Below are 26,361 nucleotides of genomic sequence, written 5' to 3'. Positions count from 1 at the left end.
CGTTCGGTCCTGAACACGCCGCCGCCGGAGACCTGCTTCTTTGACTAAGCCCGGCGTGTTCGCCTGTTGAAGCCCCCTCGGACCCTGGCCCGCCGTTCGCTAGTGACGTGACAACCCCCTCCGAGTCTTGGGGCCCTGCAAATACCACCCCCCCCCCAGCCCGTGCACATCGTCAGACTGGCTTCAGACTGCGGCGGGTCGGCCTGAAGCCCAGCCCAAGCCCAGCCCGGTCAGAGCCCATGGTTAACCCCGATCCAAAGCAAACTCCTGGTGCTCATCGCTAAGAGGGAGGGGCAGGACACAAGTCCACACTCTGCCGCGCCAGCCACCGGACAAACAACATCTGGATTCTCAGAACAGCCCCGTCGGAGCGCTGCTGGAATCCACCCCGTTTGACACGGAGGAAGCTGAGGTGAAGTGACTTCCCTCCTCCCTCTTCTTCCCCCTCTCCTCTTCTTCCCCTCCTCTCTTCTTCCCCTCCTTCCCCTTACCTCCCTCCTCCCGTCCTCCCCCCATTTTCCCTCTTTCCTCTTCCCTCCTTCCCTGCGCTCTCCTCCCCTCCTCTTCTCCCTCCCCCTCCCCCCCGAGCTCTGGTGCCTTTGGAACACAGCGGAGTCCCAGCCGCGGAGTTTAAACTTCTCTCCCCGACTTCCATGTTGGGCTCCGGGATCGCGCCCCGTGGGTGAAGCGGAAGCCCTTCCGCCGGGACCCACGGGTCCCTTCCACAGTCAGCCCCAGCCCCTGTCCTTGCGGGCCTGCCAGGGCGCAGCCCCGGAGAGCGAGCTGGCCGAAACCCGCGGGAACCTTGGACAGCGGGACCGGCCGGGGATGCGAGGGGGCGGGGGCGGGGCCGGGGAGGCACCTGGAGCTGGGGGCCGGGCAGGGGCGGGGAGGCCGCCTCCATCTCCTTCTCCGAACCATTCCAGCCCCTCCATATGCCCAAGCAGCTCCTAGGCAGGAACCCAGCAGGCTCGGCCATGGCGCGGGGGCTGCTGCTGCTCACCCTTTTGGTCCTGGCGCTGGCTTTGGTGGTGGAGAGACGGGCGGCTTTCCGGTGAGCGGCCGCGAGGGGCGGCTGGACGGGGTGGCAGGGGCTGGCACAGGGGCGCACCGCGTCTGTGGACCCGCGTGGGTTTGGGTGAGGGAGGCCGCCCCTTGCAGGAAGACTGGGGATACGGATCGGAAGCCGAGTGTTCAGCAGCTCAGTACTGGGCCCACCTACAGAGAAGGGGGAGTGGGATGGCCTGGGGTGGAGGGGCAGCGTTTGCCTAAGACCACTGGGAGACCTCCACCGAGCCAGAGCAGGCCCACAGATTGTGCTTGGTGGCCCCGGGGCGTCCCTGTCAGAGCTTCCCAGGACTAGGGGAAAGCGGCCTCCAGGAGTCCCTCCTAGGGGAAGGGCAGGGACTGGCAGCTTTTGCCCTCCCTGCCAACCTCCCCTCCCCCAACCTCCAGCCTGGACCGGTTCCTGTAACAGATTCCTAGAGGGTAGAGAGCTATCATGAGACAGTCCTGGTGCCCACCCGAATCATGCAGGGGCCAGCACGGGGCCAGCTGCAGAGAACAGTGGGAGAGAAGGGCTCCTGGAGTCTGGCTGACACTTTGGGTAAGGCAGGAGCTCCTGGCTCTCTGGGGCTCTCAGCCTCCACTCCTCCAAGGGTCGCATTTCCTCTTCTGGGCCAAGCAATGCAGAATGGGGATGGTCTGGCTCCCGTTTGTGGGCTGTCCACAGCCAAGGGAAAGGGCAGCCTCCCAGCGGGAAGCTCTTTCGGGGCTGGGCCGCTGGGGAGAGAAGTCCTGAGCTCTGCTCCAAGGCCCCAAGGCGGTTCCAGTGGGCTCTGGCCCTGCTCCCAGAGTGAAGAACTTTTTCACAAACCTGGAAGCACAGGGTGAGGAGGGGCCCATCCAGATGTATCCACAGCCTCTCACTTGCCTACCCCAGGTGGGGAAGACTAGCTTATGGGCCTTGAAAGTAGGAGAGTGCCCACACAGTGCCAGAGCCCAGAGGAGACTCAGCAGGACTAAAACTGGGCAGTGTAGACTGTCCTGTAGCCAGAGGCTCCAGAAATGGAGCGCCTCCGTTCCAGCAGCCCTTGTACCCAGCCCATCCTCCTGGCAGAGCAGCTGCCTGCCTGCCCCCGGTGGTCCCAGACGGGGAGTAGGGTGGCCAGGTGAGCATCCCTTGGGAGGTCTTCTGCCCCCTGCTCCTATGGCCACAGCTCACGGAGGAAGGACTCCATCTGCTGAAGAAAGGCCCGCATGCTCCCAAATTGTGCTTCAGTTGCGAGCGACTCTTGGTGAACCCTCGCAGAGTTTTCTTGTCAGAGACCAGAGCGTTCTGCTTTTCCCTTCTCTGGCTCATTTTGTAGATGGGCACCTGAGGCAACGGGGTGAAGTGACTGGCCCAGATTCACCCAGTGGTGTTTGAGACAGAATTACTGCCTTCCCAACCCCTAGGCAGAGGCTCTGTGCACTGTGGTGCCCCTTAGCTGCCCAGAGCTGTCCTGCAATGCTGTGGGCTGCCTGGGGATAGGGAAGCCCGGAGGGAAATGGCCAGAAGCTTCCAGCTCCTTTCTTGAACCTGGAGCCTCTTTCCCCACAGCCTTCTCAGGCCCCTCCTTGCCCTCCTGCCTTCTCCACGCTCAGATTTGGAAGGGTGGAAACCAGGACAAGGCTTCTCCTCTCCCTCCCCCTCTTCCTCCTCTCCCTTCCCTTCTTCCCTCTCCCTTTTTCTCTCTCTTCCCTCCTCCATTCTCCTTTTCCTCCCTCCCCTCCCCTCTCTCCTTCTCTCTCTCTTTCATGCCTTCTCTCTCCCCCTCCCCTTTCCTCTCCCTTCCTCTCCCCTTTCCTCTCTCTTTCTCCTTCCCTCCTCTTCCCATCCCCTCCTTTCCGCTCTTCTTCTCTCTTCCCTCCCTCCCCCCCTTCCTAGCTCTGCCCCTTCCTCTCCCTTCTTCTTTCCTCCTATTGGGATTAGCCCGGACCTCCAGCATCTGCCCAGGCTTATTCCTGCTGGCAGGGCCTTGCTCTAGTTGGTTTGGAGTTGTGACAGAGGGAACCTGAGCTGAGTCATGACCAAGGTCAAGGTAAGGGGAGTTCCACAAGCTTTCTGGCCGGTAATTACGGTCCCACAGGTCTTGGGTTTCATCTCTGACAGGAGGGGGGATCTGGTGACCAAGTACCAAGAAGAGGAAGGTTTTAGGAGGGACGGAGGAGGAGGAGTTTGCTGCAGGCGGGAAGGCGGGCCCTGTCCAGGGTCCTTCTGAAAGGGCAGGGCCCAGAGCCCTCTAGAACCGTCAGCCAGGCCCAGTAGAAGAGCCAAGAGGCGTTTGTTGCCTAGGAGGCTGGAAGGGCGAGCTGGAGTCTAAGCTCTGGCCTGGGGGTGCCGGGGGAGTGTTGGAATGACCCCATTTTACAGAGGAGGAACCAAGAATCAGAGAGGACTTGATTAAGTGCATAGCTGAAGAGAGGGTCTTTTTTGAGGGTCCCTGGAAGGAAGAGACCTTGTTCATCCAGGAGCTGAAACACAGCTCCTTTATCTGCCCCACTGGGGACACTTCCCAATCCAGCCCCAACTTTCCCTGGTGCTTCAGGCTGAAAATCACAAGGGAGGGAGGCTCAAACTCACCCCCATGCAGCAGACATTCATGAATCCCCTGCTGTGTACTACAGTCAGGTGCTGAAGAACAAAAACAAAAGAAAACTTGGTTCCTGCCCATTGAGTGGGAGTGTTCTTGGATTGAGGCAGAGAAAGGAGGCAGAGGGAAGCAGGGGACCCCAAAACCTGCCCTCCTCCTCCATCCCCCACTTCTACTGCTCACCCCCCCATCTGAGATGGGGACTGTCACACTCACACCCCTGACTTCATTTGGGTTTTGTGAAGAAATTGTTTTTTAAACCTCAAAGTGCCATGGAAATATCTTGGTGTCCTTCAACCACTGCAGGCTCAAGACCCACCCCCCCAACTCTGTCTTAGAACCTTTGCTCTTCCATTCCTCACATCCTCTCTCTCTTTCTCTCTCTCTGCCTCTGTCTCTGTCTCTTTGTCTCTCTCTCTGTGTCTCTGTCTCTCTGTCTGTGTGTGTGTCTCTCTGTGCTTTGTCTCTGTCTCTCTGTCTCTCTCTGTCTCTGTCTTTCTTTCTCTGTGTGTGTGTCTCTGTCTCTGTCTGTGTGTGTGTGTCTCTCTCTCTGTATCTTTGTCTCTGTCTCTCTTTCTCTCTCTCTCTGTCTTTGTCTGTGTGTGTGTCTCTCTCTGTGTCTTTGTCTCTGTCTCTGTCTCTCTTTCTCTGTGTCTTTGTCTCTGTCTCTCTGTCTCTGTCTCTCTCTCTCTCTGTCTCTCTCTCTCTCTCTCTCTCTGTGTGTGTGTGTCTCTGTCTCTGTCTCTGTGTGTGTGTCTCTCTGTGTCTTTGTCTCTGTCTCTCTCTCTTTGTGTCTTTGTCTCTGTCTCTCTTTCTCTCTCTCTCTGTCTCTGTGTGTCTGTGTCTCTCTCTGTGTCTTTGTCTCTGTCTCTGTCTCTGTCTCTGTCTCTCTCTCTCTGTGTCTCTCTCTCTCTCTCTGTGTGTGTGTCTCTGTCTCTGTCTCTGTGTGCGTGTCTCTCTGTGTCTTTGTCTCTGTCTCTCTCTCTTTGTGTCTTTGTCTCTGTCTCTCTTTCTCTCTCTCTCTGTCTCTGTGTGTCTGTGTCTCTCTCTGTGTCTTTGTCTCTGTCTCTGTCTCTGTCTCTGTCTCTCTCTCTGTGTCTTTGTCTCTGTCTCTCTCTCTCTGTCTCTGTCTCTCTCTCTCTGTCTCTGTCTCTCTCTGTCTCTGTCTCTCTCTCTGTCTCCCTTTCCCTCCCCTCTCTCCTCACTGCACCCCCTTCCTATCTGTCCTCCTTGACTAGTGTCCTCTGTCCAAATGTGTCCAGTCCCTGCACCTTTAGGGGCTCCCTCTGGTCTCTCCCTGCTCTCGCCTTCTCTCTCACGCGCCCTTTCCTGAATCTTCCCGTTCTGCCCAGCGCCAGCGCTCCCGGTTCCATGAGCTCGTCTTGCCCACTTCTGCCCACCTGCTGTGTCTGCCATGGCTCCCCGCTTCTGGGGGGCTCAGCCTGTCACCTCCTCTTTGAGGACCTTCCTGATTTCTAGATCTGCAAGCACTCCTAAGTTCTCCTCCCTGTGGCCCCGGGCCCCCCTGGACATTCTCGGCCCCCGCCAGCGTCCAGCTCGGACACGGGCCCCGATGGGAGCTCCGGGCGTGGAGCACGCAGGCCCCTTTCCCCTTGCACCTTCACGCCCAGCACAGAGCACACACTTCACACACACCTGGCTGGGTCTGGTTGCAGTGGCCAGCGGGTCCCTAAGAGAGAGGCAGCCCTAGCGAGGAGCCCCGAAGGAGGAGTCTGAGGGGGAGGCGCTGCCCCCTCTTCCGTCTCCTGCTCTGTGCAGGGGCGCCATTTTGACAAGCAGCCATGGTGCTCCCCAGCCCCACTTTCTGCTGCCGGGCTAACCCAGCCCATTCTCAGCTGGCTGACTCCATTGCAGGCCGGTCCTTCAGAAGTCCACCTGGCCTCCTGCCTTTCCCAGCGGGCGTCCCTCGTCCAGGGCCGTCTCCCTGCCCATGACACAGTTGCCATTTACGGTTGCTGTGGCAAAGTCCCTGTCCTTCCAGAGCCTCCATTCCTTCTCCTATAAAAGGAGTAGGTTGGAAGAGATCGCCTCCCCGGCCTCTCGGGTTTGGCTTTGCTTGGAGTCTGAGTCCTTTTCTCCCCCAGCTGAACTGTCCCACCCAGAAGAGCCTCCCTGACTGCCCAGCTCACCCAGAATTCAGATGGCTGATCTTACCCCTCCTCCCTTCGCTCCTCCCACCAAGGATTCTCTCTCCGCAGTCAGCTCCCTCCTCCCGTGTTGCCCAAGGACATCCCCCTCCTTCCACCTCCCGGCCTCTGCTGAGCCAGCTGGGCCCTGCCCTTGGAGGCCGAGGCCGGCCCCTCCTGTGGAGACCCTTCCTGGAGGCCGCTTCCTTAGGACCTTGCAGAGCGTAGAGTGGACACCACCTCTCCCCAGCCCTTCACCATTATCTCCTGCCCCCCAGGCCCCTTGCCAAGGGGGCGGCTGCTACGGCTCCACAGTGTCCTTGGCCGGCCCTTCAGGCAGACACTGAGCCCTCCCTCCAAACCGGCTCCGCCTTTTCTCCCGTGTCCAGCCACAAGGGCCACTGCCCATCTCTGCCTCCCCCGCCGCCACTGCCTGCAGACCCTCCTGTGCTGTTGGGTCAGGAGCTGCCCTCTCTGCCCGTCGGCCGCCTCCCCAGGGCACCTTAGCTGTGGCGGCCTGTTTGACCTCCCTGCCCGCCCGGAAGCTCACAGGCCCGTCCTTTTTGCCCTGTGTCCCGGGGCGGGACTTCCCCCCGCTCTGGCCCGAGGTCCAGGTGCCCGGACTCGATGGGGCCGGACGGGGCAGTGGTTAGAGCAGGGCCACGAGTGACGTGATTTCACATGTTGACATGACTTGACGACATTCCGTCTGCTTCCTGCTCAGGGCCCGGTTCAACGCGTCCCGAGAAGTGAAGCCCCGGGAGCTTCCGCGCTGCCAGCTCATCAAAGGCGTCGGTACGTTCCGGGCCGGTGGGACTGTTTGCTGATGGAACTGGGCTTCCGGGGAGACTGCCAGCCGGGAGCGGGAGAGCCCGGGCCTTTCACAATCGCACCCGGGGCCTGTTTACACGGCCTGAGCCAGCTGTGACTCGGGGAGTTCAAAAGTCACAAGGAGCTCTTGTTTACAGAGATGCAGGGGGAGCAGAGATGGAGGGGGAGGACGGGGTGGAGGACCACTGGGGGGCACTTGGGGAAATGGCCCCGAGCACATGGTGCCCACAGAACACACACATGCACACGCGTGTACACACGCAGTGCTGCAAAGGGCACCAGGCACGCCCACGGGACGTGCACATGCACACTCAGCGCACACACGTGTGCATATCCTGGTGTACATGGCGTGCCCGATGTGTGTGCGCGCGCAGGGAGCATGCTGCGCTCACCTACAGCCCTGTGCACCCAGTGTACGATGCACACACGTGCACACAACATACACACTCACACACTCACACTCATTCACACACACACACTCACACTCTCACTCACACACACTCACACTCACACACACTCACACTCACACACACTCACACTCTCACTCACACACACTCACACATACTCACTCACACACTCACTCACACTCACACACACTCACACATACTCACTCACACACTCACACATACTCACACACACTCACTCACACTCACATACACTCACACACTCACACACACTCACACTCACCCACGCTGACTTGTCTGGATCGCAGCCAAGGACTTGGAAGTGAGCGCAGGGCATCTCTGAGCACTGAGAACACATGCTCTCCGGGGAGCTCCCCCAAGGACCCTCGGGCAGGGGGAAGCCCTCCCTCGGGCGGCTGACGCCCCTGGCCTGCTGCTTTCAGAGCCCCCGGCAGCTGAGACCCCAGTGGGCTGAGGGGCCTGAAGTGCCCAGAGCAGGGCGGGAGGAGAGGCTCCTAGTGAAGGGTGCGGAGTTGGGGCTCCCCTGGGAGTGCTCGGGGTCCCAGCAGCCGCATCACAAAGCGCTTCTTTGGAAGCAATAGTAGTGGGGCAGGGGCAGGGGCAGGGACAGGGACGGGCAAGGCTGGGGAGGACCGAGTGGGGAGGACAAGGAGAGTGAGGAGGGAGAACTCTGTGGAGGCTGGCGGCGTGGGCACGGGTCTTACTGTCTATTATGGTAAAGAGAGTGCTGGACCCACAGCCTCATAATGATAAGTGTATGTGTGTGTGTGTGAGTGTGTCTGTGTGAGTGCATGTATGAATGTATGTATGTGTATGTGTAAGAGTGTGTGTGTATGTGTGTGTATGTGAGTGTGATTGTGTGTATGAGTGTGTGTGAGTGTATGTGTGTGTGAGTGTGGCTATGTGTGTGTGAGTGTGTGTAGTGAGTGAGTGTGACTGTGTGAGTGTATGTGTGTGAGTGTGTGTGAGTATGATTGTGTGTATGAGTGTGTTTATGTGTGTATGTGAGTATGTGTGTGTGAGTGTGAGTGTGTGTAACGAGTGTATGTCAGTGTGACTGTATGTATGAGTATATGTGTGACTGTGTGTGTAAATGTATGTGTGTGAGTGTATGTGTGTGAGTGTGTGTATGTGTATGTGAGTGTGTGAGTGTATGTGTGTGTCAGTGTGACTGTGTATGAGTGTGTGTGAGTGTGTGTGTATGAGTGTATATGTGTGAGTGTATGTGAGTGTGATTGTGTGTATGTGTGTGTAAGTGTATTGTGTATGTGTGTGTGACTGTGTGTGTGAGTGTGAGTGTGTGTGTGAATGTGACTGTGTATATGAGTGTGACTGTGTGTGTGAGTGTGAGTGTGTGAGTGTATGTGAGTGTGATTGTGTGTATGAGTGTGTGTGTGTATGTGTATGAGTGTGTGAGTGTATGTGTGTGTCAGTGTGACTGTGTGTGTGTGACTGTGTATGTGTGTGTCAGTGTGACTGTGTGTGTGTGTGTATGTGTGTGTATGTGTGTGTGAGTGTGTGAGTGCATGATCCCTCCATGTGACCATGCTAGGAGATCTGGAGTGCCCACATTTAAGACTGAGGTAAGGCATGAGTGAGCCCCACGGCACCCTCAGAATCCAGTCCCACAGAGTCATCCAGGGCAATGTCCACACTCCAATCCCCCAACATCTCTCTGTCAAACCATGCCCTCACTGGAGACCCTGGGGCCGCTTGCCACCTCCAGCTCTGTGTGGGGTCCCTTAATTCCTCAGACCTTCAGGAAAGTGGGGGTGATCACAAGCTGTTCCCGCCTTCCGGCCTTGTGGAGGAGGGAGTCTGCACCCAGCCCCATAGCGGGGGGAGCCAGTCTCGGTCAGACCCTCCAGGCTCTCTCCACGTCCCTCACAATCCCCCCCTCCTCAGTTCACCTTGAATCTGTTCTCTTGCAGAAACTGGTTCTGAAGACCTGGAGATCCTCCCCCATGGCCTGGCCTTCCTGAGCTGCGTGAGTGTCCCCCTCAAGAGCCGGCGGCCAGGGAAGTGGGGCGTCAGCTGCCAGGGAAATGGGGCGTCAGCTGCCAGGGAAGTGGGGCATCAGCTGCCAGGGAAACGGGGCATCAGCAGGTGGACTGCTCTTGTCCTGGGGGATGACACAGCTAACTGCCCTTAACTGGACCCATTGCTCAGCCCACCTCCTCCTTTTCCAGCTTCACACTGGTTCCCAGAAGGGGGGGGGGTTCCTCCTCTCCTCCCCCAAGTCTCTCTCCCTCCTAAATAACAGGTTAAAGGGCTGGTTAGGACCCCAAGTCTTCATGGGAAACCCAGTGGCAGAACTAATGGCCCAAAGATGAGAAGGGAAGAAGAACCCAGAAGCCCACCCCAGCCCGCAGAGCGCAGCGCCAGCTTCTGAGTCCCAGGTGGCGCCACGCGCCTTTCCCATACCGGTCTAAGGGGGCTGTCTCACTCATTCAGGTCCATTGGGCGTCATGGTAGCTCTTCCTCCTCCCCTCCCAGGCACCAGCAGCACTCCTCATCATAATCACTCTGAGAGAAAGAGCGGGGGGTCATCACCTCCCCCGATCTGCCAAAATGGGGGGGCCCCATCCTACTTCAGGCTGCGTCCTCCTCTTCTTCCCTCTCCTGGCCTTGCTACAGTTCCCTCCCAGTCTGTCCCCTGAGACCCATTGCTGTGATAGCTGGGAGGGCTATCAAAGGGAGGGAGGGCTGTCAAGGTGAGGGAGGGCTATCAAAGGGAGGGAGGATTCCCCAGACAATGTTTCCCTCCGCTCATGATCACAGCTGTCCTCAGGGAGGTCACATAGAACATGGAAAGATGGAATATGAATGGGTATCCCGGCTTCTCTTGCCAGCAGCTTGAATTCAACGTGCTTGAAACAGAATTTAGAGATTCTCCCCTCAGGCCATTCCTGCCTGGACTCCCTGTCCCTGTCCAGTGCCCCTTGCAGCCTAGAGATCCACACCCAATATGCTTCCCTCTCGCTCCTTCCCCACAGCCAATCAGCCGTCAGAGCCTGTGACTTACTCCCACAGAAGCCCTAGATCTTCCTCTTTCCTGACTATTAGGAGGTGATGGCAGGAGCTCCCACTTCCCACGTTTAACCCTAATGCCAAAGTCTACCCCACCCCCCCACCCAAAGATCTCCCTTCATCCTCCCTGGCCTGGAGGAGAAAGAATGCATTCTTCATCCGTGGCTCTTCCTCCAGCTCAGAAGAGCCAGCTTGGCTAATCCCCCATCCTCTCCCTCTGAGCCCTGTGCTCCAGCTCCCCAAGATGAGTACTTCCCAAAACGATATGTCCTGGCGCGGGCAAAGGAGCCCGGGCTCTTCCCTGCCCTTAAGCCGTAACCTGTTTAGATAACCTTTCCTTTAAAGATAGTGTACCCCTTGGGAAAATGTCAGTCAACTAATGCTGGGTCAGCACAGGGGACACACATCCCTCTCCCGAGGAGTTCCTAGTCTCATGGGAAGACAACATGGAAATGACTGAACAAGTAAGATATAGAAGAGAATGTTGTAACAGAGAAGCACCAGAGGAAGGAGTGAGAAAGGTTTCCCATTGAAGGCAGGACGGTACCTTGGACTTCAAGGAAGCCGGGAGGTCGACATAAGTTAGAGTTCCAGGATAGTGAGGACATGGAACAGGAAGAAGGTCAAAGGCGCTGAAAGACATGGGAGTCAGGGAGAAGAAGCTTGGGAAAAAAGGGGTGAGGGTGGGAGAGGCGATAAAGGGCTTTGAATGCCAGAAGAATGGATATTTGATCCTGGAGCCATGAGAGTTACCAGAGTTTATTGAGTAGTAGGCAGAGGGACATGGTCAGATCTGTACTCGCACTTTGGTGGCTGAAGGGAGGTTGGACTGAAGCAGGAAGAAACTTGAGGCAGAAAGACTCTGCCCTAGTGACCACTGCAGCTGTCTGGGTTCTGCACCAGGAAGGGGGCCTGTCTGAGATGTAAAAGGATAAAACCCCAAATGGGTAGGATATGGGGGATGAGCTATGAGACCAAGAAGGAAAGAGGATCTGAAGCTAAATGACTGTCCAAAGAAGAAGCCAAAGTCATGGATTTGAGGAGGTTCATGCAGAAGAATAGGGAGGGCACTGAATGTCAGGAGAAATCCTAGCTTCAGGAACTGTCCCATGAGAGCTATGATAAGAGCTGGTGGGATCACCCTCTTTGGGGTCTCCAAGAAGAGGCTGATAATTGGTCAGAGCTACTGGAGTGGGGGGTTCATGTATGGAGTAACTAGATGGCTGCTGCCTCTCAGGACTTACTGTGAGGGATGCGGAAGCCATAACTGAGCAGCTGAAGACTTTGAGGACCTTAGAGGAAGGGAAGGAGGGGGTGCGTCAGGGTTGCTGCCACAGATTGCTTCACCATCCAGAACAAACTGAACTTTAGCAGGGTCGCCACTGTGGCAGAGAATGATCCATGCTTTGTCACTGTTCTTGGCAACTGTCCTGGCTTTTCTCTTCATTACATTTTCTTTTAATAATTGCCTTTAAAAAATAACTCGGGGTTGGGTTTTTTAATAGCTGAGGCAGATTGGTGCATCCACAAGGTCTCTTTAAAATGTCATTGGAGTTATTTCCCTTTGGGTCCAGATTTTCATTCTTTAGTATTTTCTGTCATCTGGGCTGACTTCCCCATGGAGTTCTAGTGATCAGCCAGCAGGTGTCATTGTGGAGGATAACTTGGCCAGTAAACGGTGCTGCCATTAGCAGCTGGATTGCAAAGATCACCTGAGTCCCCCAGAATTTCTCCTTCTCTTCTGGGGAGTAAAGGGAACTGATCATGCCCATCTGCAAACCCTGCGGCAGCTCAGGGCACGACCTTTCTATGAGATCCACCTTATTGCCCTCTCCCTTTTTTTGGTGCAGACATGGAAAAAGCCCAAGGGCTCCATGGGAAACATCACTATTGGCTCTATAGAATTAGCTTGCAAAGTTGGTTTTGGTTTTGGAGATTGGTTTTGGGGTTTTTTTTGTTGTTTTGTTGTTGTTGTTGTTGTTGTTTTGCCTAAGGCATGACTCAGTTCCATATGTCTTTTTTTTAAGTTAAAAAACCTTAAAAAAAAAAAAACCTGTTAATAAATCCATGAAAGCTCTGAACTTTTATAAGATCCAAAGAGTCTTTGGTCTCCAGCTGAGAACTGGCTTCCCAACCCTATAAAGTCCTGGGTTAATCTGAATTAACTAAGCTGAATCCCTGCTGCCTCTTCTCTCCTAGCAAAGAAATGAACTCAAGAGGTTATTAAAATTATCTTTACTTAGAAAAACCACTATTAAAATACAGGGCAGAGCTAAAATGGAAGGGCAGAAAATCATGTAGTAGCAAATGATGCCAGCCACTGGCAAGATGCAGTAAATACAAAAGGTGAAAGAAAGGGGAGTGGAATCTCTCAGTCACTCCTGTGGACTTTGGTTTTTTTATGAAAAATTATTTACTAATTACTTATTACATTTAAAGTATTATGCTAAGTGCCAGAGATATAAATAGAAAAGAAAGGCCTTGTTCTCCAAGAATTCACATTTTAATGGGAGAGATTTCACATATAAGAGGCTCCAGCTGAAAGTCACAAGGAAAGGTCCGGTGATCCAGCAGCAAAACAGATGGTAATGGAGCTTCTTCGATTTCATTTCCATTGACAAAGCCATGTGTATTTCTTTTTAAAGTAAGTTTGTATTGTTATTTTGAATATTTTATTTAAATAGTATTGTAAACTAATTTATTTTTCCAAATTCTCTCCCTCTCTCCTTTGCCCCCTCCCTGAGATGGTAAGCAATTTGATATAGGTTATATATGTACAGTATATTGCCATATTCTTCATTTTGTGCAAGAAAACAAAACAGAAAAGCAAGTGAAAAATGATAGTCTTCCATCTGTCCTCAGACTCTTATCAGTTTTTTCTCTGAAGGTGGATCGGTTCTTTGGGATTGTTTTGGATCTTTGTATTGCTGAGAGTAGCTAAGTCATTCACTGTTGTTCAATGTACAGTGTTCCTTTTAATGTGAACAATGTTCTCCTGGTTCTGCTCACTTCACTCAGGATCAATTCACATATGTCTTTCCAGGTTTTTCTTATGATCTGCTTCCTGACCTCCTCATCTATTACTTCCTTCTTTCTTGGTGGTCTGTGGTATATGCTGATGACAATATAGTTTCTGCCTCTCCCTCTTTGAGCTTTACCCAAATGCTTTCTACCTCCCTCCTGGACCCTGAGTAGATCTTCCTACTGCTCCAGACTCTGCCTCTTCCTGCTCATCATTTTTTGAAGCACAATAACCTCAGGGACAGCTGTTACATTCATATACCACAACTTGTTCAGCCACTTCCCCGCTGATGGGCATCGCCTCAATTTCCAGTCCCCTGACTCCACAAAAAAAGGCTACAAATATTTATGTGTGTGTGTGTGTGTGTGTGTGTGTGTGTATAGCTCTATCTATCTATATATCTATAAATATATATGTATTTTTCCTTTTTCTTTGAGATACAGACTTAACCATGGTATCACTGGATCAAAGGTTATGAGTATTTTTAGAGCCCTTTCAGCATATCTCCAAGTTATTCATATTGGTTTTTCTTAATATGCCAGATAGAAGGTGAGAAAGGAGAGACTTCAGTTACTATTAGGCTCCCACAAAATAGCTGTCTGCTGCTGCTACTTCCTCACATGCCCTCTGTCCTGAATCTCTAGAAGAATGATGTGAAACGGCTGCTGCATTTAAAAATTCCATCCGAATTTGTCTTCTGTCTTTCATGATCTGGAAAAAAAAACTATAAACCACAGAATCTTTAGTGACTTGTCTGAGATTCATCTGAATGTGACTATTGTAACTATAAAAAGAAACCCCCAATACTTTTGACATCTGCTCTCCACAAATCTAGAGGATGGGTTAGACCATTGTTAGATCATTGTTAGACCATGGAACTGGTAGCATCTCCCATGATTTCTATCTCTTCTGCTTCCAGCAATCAGTTCTTCTTTATTGGTGAGAATCATATGGTGGTTCCCCTCATCACCTATTGAACACTGAAATTATCTTTATAGCAAATGAAGAAATTAAACACACACACACACACACACACACACACACACACACAGAGCTTCCTGCTTTGGGCAAAGAGACAGAAACAGAGACAGGGAAGCAGAAAATGTCTGGATCATTGGAGTTGTCATCCTTTTCTATCTTGCTCTTGCTCTAGGTTTATGGCCTGTTTCCTGAGCTTCTCTCCCTTCTGCCCTGATGGTCTGTGGTGTATGTATGACTAGATGGTTTCTATCTCTCCCTCTGTGATCTTTACCCAAATGCTTTTATCTCCCTTCTGGATCCCGAGTCACTTTTTTATTGCTCTGCCTCCTGCTGTTACTCGGGTAGCTACTTTCAGACAAGTCTCTTTTTCTAGAGTCATATGTACTGCTGCCAGAGGCCCTTCTGCACCAAGCCTCAGGGACAGGAGCCCGGAAGGACCAGATTGTCTCCTGCTGTGTGCATTAGGGATTCACGCTCCCATTTCCTGTAGATATGATCTCCAGCCAAAGAGCATGTTTCTAATCTCATGAAGCATCACCTTTGTGGACTGAACTGTACCCAGTTATGTCCATGCCTCAGTTTTCAGAGATCTCCACACCCCCAGTTGCTTGTTTCCACTCTCCTTCCCTTCCTCGCTGACTTGTATGTATATATGGTCCCTCATGTTAAGAGCATAAGCTACCTTCCTTTTTGTCCAGGGGCTGGACATTTCCAATGTCCAGCATATCTCAGTAAGTGCTTAACAAATGTTAATTGATTAATCGAGCCTAATGGCCCCCCTTTCTGAACAGCTTTCCCCAAGAGTTATAAGGTCGTGATGTTCATAAAAAGAAGTCCCCAAACCATTTTTTTTTGCTTAGTTAAGAGGAAAGCAGCTGATTTCTTCTCCTATCCCAGTCACTCTTTACAGAGAAGACATTACACACATTGACTCACCCCTCAGTCTTCTCAGCTTTGCCAGATCATCTGAGGTCCTCTAACTTCTTATTATATGCTGGAAGCAAAGTCCAGAAATCAATGTTCCTTCCCAGCAGTTCCCACACCTTTCATGTCTCTTCTTTGAGGAACCCAAGGGCTTCCCCAGTCAGTCATCTGGAGTCTTTGGCAACAGCTGAAAAAATTCCCTTCACCTGTTTATCTCTGGATATCTTCATGAAAGACCCCAGTTGGTCTTTCTAGTGTCAAGACTGTTTGCTGTCTACATTTAGTAAGCACTTACTGTGTGCAGATGTAAGATTAATCTAGGTTTGGAATTTGCATTTCAATAGGCATTGTCTTAAAGATAAAGTTTTATTACACAAGTAATAGTATTACTTATTATATTATATATTATATTAATATATTGCTTATTACTGCTCAGAAGCTTGATCAAAGGGAAGAGGAAACTCATAGTATAAAAGTAATACACAATTAACAGACACAGTGGACACCATGATAAACAAACAACATATAGCAGACATCATCATCACTCTGAGGAAGCACCAACATCTGAATTCCTTGGTTGGGATGACTCATGGTCATAGCTATTCAAAGTCTTCACTGGAGTCATTTCTAGGCAAGCTATACAAGACCTCCTATCTGAATCCTCCAAGTCCCTTTCCACTAAGGGGTTTTTATAGGCTGAGAACAATGAAGGCACCAGGCTAAGTATTTTCATTTGATATGTGTCTCTTGACATGTAGCAGCCTCCCAAGTACAGGATGTTGCATCACAAGAGGCCCACCAAGGAGAATATTTGTTCATTTTTTTAGGAGGATTGTATTTATGTTTATTCCAAGAACTGGCCAGGTTTCCAGGGTAAACACAGGCCTGCCATAAAGAGTACTCACTGATTAATGCACAAGAAAGGATGCCCTTCCCTTCTTTATGCTTTCCTGGCATTCTGTCAGATAACTGCAAGCACGTTTTTGTGTTCTCAGCAAAAAGAAATTACACAAAAGACAAGACTGATTCTTCCTTAAGATTGCTTACTCACTAGGTTTCCTTACAACAGATCAGTGTGCTAAGCTTGGGATGGGGGGGGCGAGGGGGATATTTAGATGTGGCCGTCCTGGCAGCCCTGAGGGGCTCAAAAGAGGACAGTGAATGTGGCTAAATGAGTCCCCAGAAATAAAGTCTACGTGCACCTGACTTTGAAGTTGTACCTGGATGATGGGTCAATCTGTTTATACTTATTTCCTTTGTTTTTTAAAAGGGGTTAAAATATCCAGGAATAAAGAGCTTTGATCCACACAAGCCTGGAGAAATACTTTTGATGGACCTCAATGAAGAAAACCCTGAGCCTATGGTGCTACCGATCCATGGGGATGGACTGGACAAGGCTTCCCTTAACCCACATGGGATCAGCACCTTCACAGATGAAGGTAAAATGCCAGGGTTATTTGAGTGTCCTTAAGATCTGAGCTGAGAATCTGCCTCATCCAAGGCAGAATTGTATGAATGTTTGTGACATCTTGCCATAGGGAACTCAAGTCAAAATTGAGGCTAGGTTGGGAGTCAGGGAAGCTGAATTTGAATCCCTGCCCTGATACTTGTGTGACTTTGGACCAATCCATGTCCCTCATCCTGTAAGCAGTTTGCCTTTCTACAAAAGTCTTACTACAAAAGACTTACTAACTCAAGAAAAAAGAGGGCTGCTCCCCTTATACTAGAAAGGAGAACATAGCCTTTAAAAAGTCTTAATTATTTTAGTCCTACAAAGATAAAAATCATCTGTCCATTCCCTAAATCTTTAGGTAATCTAGATTTAAGAATATCTTTATTAGTTTGACTTTGCTATTGGGACTGGCTTTTAATCTGACAATCAAACTAAAAATAAATCCAAGTAACACTATTAAAGGAAAGCCCTTTTTCAAGCTCTTGCATGGAGGGTGGTGGGCTTTCTCTGACCAGTGCTTTGGTTTGCCCTGCTGGCTCAGGATCTCCCCACTCACTGTCTTGGAGCCCCTGTTACCTGGGCTCCTTCCCTGGAACTGCATCTGTTCTCTCAAAGGTCTCTTGGGACATGAGCCAGCTCCCTCCATCTTCCCTTGGCTTTGCAGCAGCCCTCTCTACACCTTCATCATCTCTTCTGGCCTCTCTCAGCTCCTTCCCTTCTGCCACTCCTCCTTGGCAGCTAGATGGGCTTCAGCAGTAGTGACTTCAGGGAAGCCTCCAAAGCCGGCAGCCCTGCTCTTGCCTTAGGGATCCCCACTAGCCGGTATCTTCCCCCCAAGTTCCGAGCCTTGGTTTCTGGCTTCTTGTCTCCAGTCAGGCCTCGGGACTTGTGGGCTCTTCCTGAGCGACCCCTTATTCTTGCTCCCTCTATGGTCATGGACGCCCTTGGAGGCAGTGGGGCTGAGCAAGGGGGTATCTGGTGGGGCTGGAGGAACTCTTTATCCCAGTAGCTCCCTGGCAACCTTACACCTGCCACCTGTTTTTCCACCTGCCAAATGAGGGGTTGGACTAAAGGTCCCTGAGTTGTCACCCTGGTCACCTCCCTCACACTGCAAATGGAGGGTAACCTTGAAGAACTGGTTTCAATCCTGCTTTGCAACCAGTTGGGTGATGGGCAGCTCTCAGTCTCTGAGCCTCAGTCGGGGGCCAGAAGGCCTGACCCTGAGGGGCTGCTGCAGGCTCTTCCTCTATCCCCACTGACTTCCCTTTCTCAAGAACCTTCCCTGGCTGCCTCTGTCCTCCTTCACTGAGTCTCAGACACTCTGCCTGTGCTCAGGGCAGCCTGTCCCTCATCCAGGTCCTGCCACATACACAGACACCCCGGCACCATGCTCTGCCCCTCAAGCAGCCCAGTGCATGACACGAGTCCCCACATCCCAGCGTCTCCTCCTGTTCTTTGCCCAAATGTACAGGGGCAGAAATGAGGCAATGACTTCACTGTCCTGCATCCTCTCTGAGACCCCTCTACCCCACTGGAGGCCCCAGGGGCAGCAGAGTCCCATGAGGTCTTGGGCATCTTGCTGGGCAGACACTGCTTCTGCCAGGGAGCTTTCCTGCTACCTTGCTATGGCCTTGAACCTCAGGGACAGAGGGTCCTGTCCTGCTCTGGCCCCTCCTGGGCACTGGGTGCCCTGCCTCCTGAGGCGGGAAGAGCCCCATGAAGGGAGCCCTAAGGGAGGCAGGTCAGAGCTGTTCCCTAGAGACAGAAGCCACCCAGAATCCTGGCTGGACTAATGGCGGGCTCTCTGTGCCTCCCCTCAGATAACACCGTGTACCTGTTCGTGGTAAACCACCCCCAGTTCTCGACCACTGTGGAGCTGTTTAAGTTTCAAGAAGAAGAAAGATCGCTTTTGTATCTGAAAACAATCCGGCACGAGCTGCTTCCCAAGTACGGTCCCAGCGGGGACACGGTTCACCCCACCCACCTCCTGGGGCTGCCCCCAAAGTCTCGCTCTTGGCCCCGAGGTGGGGTGGGCATCTTCCTGGCCGGATTTTGGGCCAGTGGAAAGCTCCGGGAGCTTCCTGGGGTCTCGGAAACGCTCCATTTCTGCTCCTGCCACTTGGTGAGAGCGCCCTGAAGGCGGGGCCCAGCACCTCTCCCCATTCCGTTGCTGCTTCCCCAAAGTTCAGCGGAGCCAGCCCGCTCTCCCCTGCTGTCCCAGCCCTTTCCTCCATCCCATCATCCGCGCCCTTCAGACTCAGCCTTTATAGCAGGTGGGAAGCCGCCACCAAGCCAATGGGCATCCCAGGGAGGGCTAGCCCCTCCCTCCCCGTCCCCCATTGGTTCTTGTTGCCCAAATGCTGCTGGTGCAGTTAACTGCGGCTCCTGGGCAATAAGAGAAGCAAGGAAAGGGCTCCAGTAGAGTGGGGCTGGGGGTGGAGCCCGCCCCGTCCAGGCCCTCAGGAGGAGGGTGGCCCATGGACCAACCTGAGGCGGAGAGGGCCCCCCCCCCCTCTGGGATCCCTGAGCGGCCTCCTGTCCGCAGCTCAGCGATCCGTCTCTGGCCCGAGGCCCAAGGGCTGGGATTTCCTGCAGATGGAAACCCCGTCCTTTCCTGCCCTGTCTGGCTTTTCATTAGAGGCAAGCTATAAGGTGCTTTTCCTTTTCTTTTTTTCTTAAACTTAATGGTGTTTTATTTTTTCCAATTGCAACATTGCTCTCTGAGATTTTGCGCTGCAAGTTTTCCCCTTCCCCTTCCCCAGGAGAGCGAGCCATCAGATCTAGGTTACCCAGGTGTAATAACCGCGTTGCCAATGTCCGCGGCAGCCACGTGGGGAAAGAAGGCTCGGCACTAGGTGGAACGCCGGCCGGGCTTTCCACACCCGACACTGTCCCGCGTCTCCTCTGCAGCGTCAACGACCTGGTTGCCGTGGGCCGGGAGCATTTCTACGCCACGAACGACCACTACTTCTCGGACCCCTCCCTCCGCGCGTGGGAGCTGTACTTGGGTTTGAAATGGTCCAACGTGGTTTACTACAGCCCGCGGGACGTGCGCCCGGTGGCCTCCGGCTTCGACTTCGCCAACGGCATCAACATTTCTCCCGACGGCAAGTACGTGCTCCCTCAGGTCCGGCGACTTCCCGGCCCCCAACTGCTCCCGAGAAATTTCCCAGGCCTGCTTAATGGCAGACGCCACTGGGAGCCCAGAGAAAAGCCACGGTGTGGAAGCCACGGAACGGGCGCCCACGCCAGCAGGCAGCAGCAGCCCGCTCCTGCGCCTCCCGACTCGGGCCCCCTGAAAGAGAGACCGCCGCATGATTGCTAACGATTGCCTAGCCCAAGCCTCAGTATGGCCACAAATGGCAAGGTTAGGCCTGGCCTGGCCCCAGAGAGCTCCCTGAGTGGGGAGGAGGAGAGGGGGATGCGGATGGGCAGCCAGTGGGGATGGGAATGAATTACAGGGTCGGGCAAGAGGTGGAAGGCTGGCCGGGAGGAAGCTAAGGGTCCCCTGGGGTCCGTCTGGGGAGTGGAACAGCCGCAGAACCGGGAGTGAGCCGGGAGAGAAGGCGAAGAGAGGCAGCGCTGGGAGCAAGGGCCCGAGGCTCAGGGGGCTCACAGCCGTGTTTTCTGGAAAGAAACAAGCCCTTTCTCGTGAAGGGGACCCAGGGAGGTAGCCAGGGGCGGCTGGTGCGCCAGAACCACGTGAAGCACTGGGGAGACTGGCTGGGGCAGCTGCGCCAGCGCCTCTTGGGAGGGGGGGGGGTTGAGGGCCAGTGTCTTCTCCCAAAGGTACCTTTACGTGGCCGAGTTGCTGGGTCACAAGATCCACATCTTTGAAAGACTTGCCGACGGGAGCCTCAAAGCACTGAAGGTAGGAGTCGCCTGCCCACCAAGGCACCATCTCTGGTCCTGGGCTGGCTGCCCCGGAAGCCGCCAATGACCAAGCCTGGTGGAGGAGTCAGAGAGCAGGGGAGCAAAGCTTCGCCCTTCCCCAAAATGAGGTCCCCGAGAAACTCAGCCGTGGGGAAGGGGGGACAGCGTGGGGAGGGGTGACCCAGGGCAGGGAGGGGTGACCAGGATGGGGAGGGGTGACCCAGGGCAGAGAGGGGTGACCCAGCATGGGGAGGGGTGATCCAGTGTGGGGAGGGGTGACCCAGGGCGGGGAGGGGTGATCCAGCGTGAGGAGGGGTGATCCAGCATGAGGAGGGGTGACCAGGATGGGGAGGGGTGACCCAGGGCAGAGAGGAGTGACCCAGGGTGGGGAGGGGTGATCCAGCGTGGGGAGGGGTGACTAGGATGGGGAGGGGTGACCCAGGGCAGGGAGGGGTGACCCAGGGTGGGGAGGGGTGATTCAGGGTGGGGAGGTTACCGGGAAGGAGCAGATAGATGGATGAGCTCGGGGAAGTTACAGGAGAGACAAAGCTCAGGCCTGGGGGCAGAGACCAGAAAGCAAAGGCAACCAAGGGGGGAGAGACCAAAGGAGCCCTGGAATCCATAGTGAATACACTGCAAGCTTTGGGAGTCATTCCCACAGGAGAAACTGGCCTGGGGGCCGGCCTTTGCGGGCCAGCGGGTCCCACTTGCACAAGAACAGCTGCTTCACAGCGCCCCCCTCTGGGAGCCAACAAGGATGGGGAGGAGGAGATACTGGCGAAGTGTTTCTGGGTTCCTCCCTGAGGCTTCATTGCTCTCTGAATTTCCTCCCTTGCTCTTTTTTTAAGTCTTTAGACTTAGCCGCCATGACACCAGCTGCTGGGTTCCCAGGGCCTCCCCCTCTTCCTTGGGGGTCTCTGCTCTGAATCCCTGCCTGTGGTGGGCCAGAAGCTCCCCTTTCTCACCTTTGGGCTCTCCCACCCCTTACACAGCATCTGGGGGGGCAATTTCTTGCACCCGGAATCTCCCCAAAGGAGTAGGAAAGAACTCGAGGTATCAGGACCCCAGGGAGCGGAGAGCAATGGTAAATAACTCCTACGACAGGATGGCTTCTCCTTCACTTAATTGTGACTGCCTTAGTCTCCCCTCAGGGAGCCGAAAAGGGAAGGGGGTCCTGCCGGGAGAGGGGCCATGTCGATGCAGACAGCGGTGCAGCTTTGCTTTTGCCAGAGGTCCGGGACTTCCTCCCAGCCCTTTGCCAGGCTCTGACTCAACTCTTCCATCAACCCCTGGAGGAGCGGGCCCTGGGGATCGCCCCCCGGGGACGTGGTCCTGCCTCCCAGGGGGAGGAGGAAGCCCCCCGCAAGCGGCCCCCATTGGAGAAGAGGGCCCGAGGCCGGGAGAGCAAGAAGGACTTCCTGTAGCCTTCAGGGAAGCTGGGGAGCTGCTCCAGGAGGGAACCTGGGGGCAGAAGCCAGAGCGCTTGGGGCCTGGGAGATGGGGCGTCCTTGGGAGCAAGCAGCTTGTGCTAGTCGGTCCATACCTTCCTGGGGTAGGACCGGACGGCCCCCCAGCTGGGTCTGTTCCTCAGGCCAGGGCATGGCCGAGGTTCAGCTGGAGGCTCCTCTTCCTCTCTGTCCCTGGCCCCTCTGCCCCCCTCCCATGGCCACTTTCCTTTCCAGAAGAGGATCAGCCCAGAGCAATGTCTGCCAGTCAGGACAATTCTCAAGGCATCCTTTGGCCTCCTTCTCTTACTCTGGGGACTTCTCGGTGGTAGAAAAGCCAGAATGGAGGACACCTGGGCTCCTGGTACAGGGGAGAGGGTAGCCCTGAGTCCAGTGCTGCTGCTTCTGACGTTTTGTTTCTGTGTGTGTCACTTTCTTACTTTCTCACTGCCTCTGTCTCTCCCCCTCTGTCTCCCCCCATCTCTCTCTGTCTCTCTCTCTCTGTTTCTCTCTGTGTCTCTTTCTCTCTCTCCTTCCCTCCCTCTCTCTGTCTCTCTCTCTCTCTGTCTCTCTGTGTGTGTTGTCTCTCTCTGTGTGTGTCTCTCTCTCCCTCTCTCTGTATGTGTCTCTCTGTCTCTGTCTGTCTCTCTCTCTCTCTGTCTCTCTGTGTCTCTCTCTCTCCCTCCCCCCCCTCTCTGTCTCTGTCTGTCTGTCTCTCTGGCTCTCTCTCCCTCTCTCTGTCTGTGTTTCTCTGTCTCTGTCTGTCTGTCTCTCTCTCTGTGTCTCTGTCTGTCTGTCTCTCTGGCTCTCTCTCCCTCTCTCTGTATGTGTTTCTCTGTCTCTGTCTGTCTCTCTCTCTCTCTGTCTCTGTCTGTCTGTCTCTCTGGCTCTCTCTCCCTTTCTCTCTATGTGTTTCTCTGTCTGTCTGTCTCTCTCTCTCTCTGTCTCTCTCTCTCTCTCCCCCCCCCTGTCTCTGTCTGTCTGTCTCTCTGGCTCTCTCTCCCTCTCTCTGTATGTGTCTCTCTGTCTCTGTCTGTCTCTCTCTCTCTCTCTCCTCCCCGTCTCTCTCTGTCTCTCTCTCTGTCTCTCTCTCTCTCCCTCCCCGTCTCTCTCTGTCTCTGTCTGTCTGCCTCTCTGGCTCTCTCTCCCTCTCTCTGTATGTGTTTCTCTGTCTCTGTCTGTCTGTCTCTCTGGCTCTCTCTCCCTCTCTCTGTATGTGTCTCTCTGTCTCTGTCTGTCTACCTCTCTGTCTGTCTCTCTCTCTCTCTCTGTCTCTCTGTCTCTCTCTCTCTCCCTCCCCCTCTCTCTCTTTGTCTCTGTCTGTCTGCCTCTCTGGCTCTCTCTCCCTCTCTCTGTATGTGTCTCTCTGTCTCTGTCTGTCTCTCTCTCTCTCTGTCTCTCTGTCTCTCTCTCTCTCCTCCCCCTCTCTCTCTGTCTCTGTCTGTCTGCCTCTCTGGCTCTCTCTCCCTCTCTCTCCCCTCCTGTGTCTGTCTCAATTTTGGAAGGCCCTCACCTTTGACACCCTCGTGGATAACTTGTCCGTGGATCCCACCACGGGGGACGTGTGGGTTGGGTGCCATCCCAACGGCATGAAGATTTTCTTCTATGACCCCGAGGACCCGCCTCCATCAGAGGTGAGTTTTGTGAAGAAGTGGAGATGTTTCCTTTCATCTCCCCTGGAACGGGAACTGTGCCCCTCGCCAGGGCAGAAGTTTTCTTTTAAAGAGCTATTTCAGCGGGGAAGGCGAGACAGCTGTGGGCATTCGTTATGACTCGTGGGGCACCCCTCCCCATCAAGCTAGACTAGACAGTCTGGGCTCTGAAGCTTCCCTCTCAGGCCCGGGGCAGTGCGGGAGACCTGCCACTAATGTTGCGCATGGCTGTTCACATTCACACAGCTGGCGGCCAAGCGTTTCAGAGTGCCCTGGGACAGCGAACAGATTGCTGGGTTCGGAGGGAGGGAAACCTGAGTTCAAATGCAGCCTCATACACTTTGTCTTCCTCAGTTTCCTCAAGTGTAAAATAGGGGTAATAGCAGCAATTGTCTCCCAGGGTTGCCATGAGGTTCCAACTATTTGTAAAGCTGGTTCCTGGCTCCTGGCGTGTAGTAGGCGCTTATTAACTGCACGTTCCCTTTTTTCTCCCTCACTTTCCCAAGCCTGGGAAGTTGATGCTGTCATTACCCCACCCCCACGTAGCTATGGGGAAGCCATGACGGTTGGGAGCCTTGCTTAGTGTCCCGAGCAAGGAAGTCCCTGAGGTGGATTTAAGCACAGGCCTCTTCTGACTCCAAGTCCAGTGTTCTGAGCCACACTGTTCCAGCCTTCCCTGCTAGAGCCTTCACTCCTTTCCCCAGATCGCTTTCTGGTGGTTAGAGACATCTCTGGGATAAGACTCCAACTATAAGTGCTCCAACTCTAACCTAGTTAAACTCCTGACATGAGGGTGGGGAGGAAGGGAGAGAGAGGGAGGGAGGGGAGAGAGAGAGGGAAGGAGGGAGGGAGAGAAAGGAAGAGGAGAGGGAGAGTGACAGGGAAGAGGGGAGGGAGGGAGGGGAGAGAGAGAGGGGAGAGAGAGAGGGAAGGAGGGAGGGAGAGAAAGGAAGAGGAGAGGGAGAGTGACAGGGAAGAGGGGAGGGAGGGAGGGAGGGAGGGAGGGAGAGAAAGGAGGAGGAGGAGAGGGAGGGAAGGAGGAGGAGCCTTGGTCAGTGCCAGCTAAAAGGCTGAGCGGCTGCTTCTGAGAAGCCCCGCTTGGACCCCCTCCGCCACTTCTGTGCCCCCGGAGCTGAGCCTTCATACTCGCCACTCTGCAGGGGCTGTTGGAGGTCCCCCAGCCCAGGAGGCTGCTCTCCGACACCGGTGTAACCCGGACTGGCCCCGAGGGCTGACGAATGCGACCCCGCAGCGGCCGACTTGTCCTGTGGGGGGGGGTCCTGTGCCGATAACTGAGATCTGAGGGTGGGAGCGAGTCCCACGGGAGCCAAAGGAGCCCCGGCTTTTAGGCCTGAGAGGTGCCTTAGTGGCTCCCAGGTCGTCTTCAGGAGGCGCAAGACCTGAGGGGGTTCAGAGTCCACCCCAATTTGGGGAGCCGGAGAGCCTCCTACTTGTTTTACACATGGGGAAACTGAGGCACGGAGGGAGCAGTCCCAGGTGCTAAGTAGCAGAGCCAGGCCCGGAGCAGGCGCCAGTCTGCGCGCCCCTGAGCTTGTGCAGCCACGGCTGCTGCCCCGATGCAGCTCGGAGGGCGGGAGGGGAGGGAAGGGGGGGGACGCGGGGGAGGGCGGGGGTCCTCAGGGGCCCCTCGGGCCGGGTCGGAGCAGCCCGAGGAGGGGCTGAGGGCCGGCCGTGGTTCCCGTGCGCAGGTGCTCCGCGTGCAGGACATCCTCTCCTCGCGGCCCTCGGTGAGCCAGGTGTACGCGGAAGGCGGCTCCGTCCTGCAGGGCAGCACCGTGGCCTCCGTGTACCGGGGGCAGCTGCTGATCGGCACCGTCTTCCACCGGGCTCTGCGCTGCCAGCTCTAGCGCCCCCTCCCGGGAGCCGGGGAGCGAGGGGGGGACCCACCGAGCAATAAAAGGAGTGCCCGCCCACGTTGGGAGTGTGATTGGGTCGGGGGGTGGGGCCTCGACCGCGCTGGGAGGGCCCCGGGCCCCCGAGACCCTCTGGGTCCGTCCGGACGATGCTCTTGGCCCTGCAGCTGCCCCTGCTCCAGCTGCTTTGGCCCCCTCCCCGCGGGCCTTCCTCTCCAGCCAGGGCAAGGCCAATGGCGCCCCCGGGTCTCTCCTCCGGTCTGAACGCCCCCTCCCCCCACCGGCCTTCGCTGAGTTCCGGGGCCTCCTGGCTTTTGTCCCCCCTCCCCAATGCTCCCCTTGTACAGTGTCCTCTTCAAATGCCTTCAGTGCCCTGAAACGCGCTGGAGCAGGGGCGGGAGCAGATGGGAGGGGGGGGAGTCCTGAGCTCCTAAAGCCTAGAATTTCCCAAATGGGTCAGCAGGGATGGAGCGAGGGGGGAGGGCTGGGAGAGGAGGGGCTCCAGAACACGTGGCCACGTGACGAAGGCATCCAAAACACGGAGCTTGACATTCCCAGACGGGGCTGGGGTTCCACTCCCTGGCAGCCCCCCTGCTCCAGTGTCTCCACTGCTCTCCTCGGAGCTGGCTTTCTGGGTCTCCCCCACCTCCCCAGCGACTCCCTGTCTGCCAGTGCCCCCCCACATTACCCACAAGGCTCTGGGAGACACTGCCGGACCAGCCCCCCCCCCAGCTCTCCCTTCCCCCCTGCCAGAGGGGCACGCCTGCCCAGGGCGACCCATGTGGCCCCATTGGCGCTGCCCCTTCTGCCTCAGACCTGGTCAGCGGCCTCTGGAGTGGCCGGGGCTAAAGCCAGCCTGCCGCTGACCCTCTGGCCCCCTCCCCACCCTGGGCTCGTCCCCCCCCCCAGCCTCTCTGTCAGCATTCATTAAGCTCCAGTGCTAGACCCTGGGGGAGGGTGACGCCCTGTCTTGGAGGGGGTGGGGACACACGGGCATGGGGGCACCCGCAGTCAGTACAAGACATGGCTTCCAGGGGGTGGGGAGCCGGGGAGATGCTCTTCCTGCAAG

The 26,361-nt window shown here is 55.0% G+C and overlaps 1 protein-coding gene across 1 annotated transcript; it reads left to right on the top strand.

Annotated features, from left to right (window-relative positions):
• The first annotated feature begins 947 nt into the window (after nt 1-947).
• LOC127564419 (serum paraoxonase/arylesterase 1-like) lies at nt 948-25,352 on the top strand. The gene is made up of 9 exons (XM_052000942.1): nt 948-1,054; nt 6,507-6,577; nt 8,970-9,025; nt 16,266-16,434; nt 18,269-18,395; nt 19,359-19,559; nt 20,238-20,319; nt 23,272-23,400; nt 25,128-25,352. The coding sequence occupies exons 1-9, from the start codon at nt 978-980 to the stop codon at nt 25,284-25,286; spliced, it is 1,071 nt and encodes a 356-aa protein (XP_051856902.1). The 5' UTR covers nt 948-977; the 3' UTR covers nt 25,287-25,352.
• The last annotated feature ends 1,009 nt before the right edge of the window (nt 25,353-26,361 follow it).

The sequence above is a fragment of the Antechinus flavipes genome, chromosome 5, assembly GCF_016432865.1.
Source record: "Antechinus flavipes isolate AdamAnt ecotype Samford, QLD, Australia chromosome 5, AdamAnt_v2, whole genome shotgun sequence".
Taxonomy (NCBI): Eukaryota; Metazoa; Chordata; class Mammalia; order Dasyuromorphia; family Dasyuridae; genus Antechinus; species Antechinus flavipes.
The sequence above is the reverse complement of the archived record's forward strand: the minus strand, read 5'-3'. Positions and strand labels throughout refer to the sequence as shown.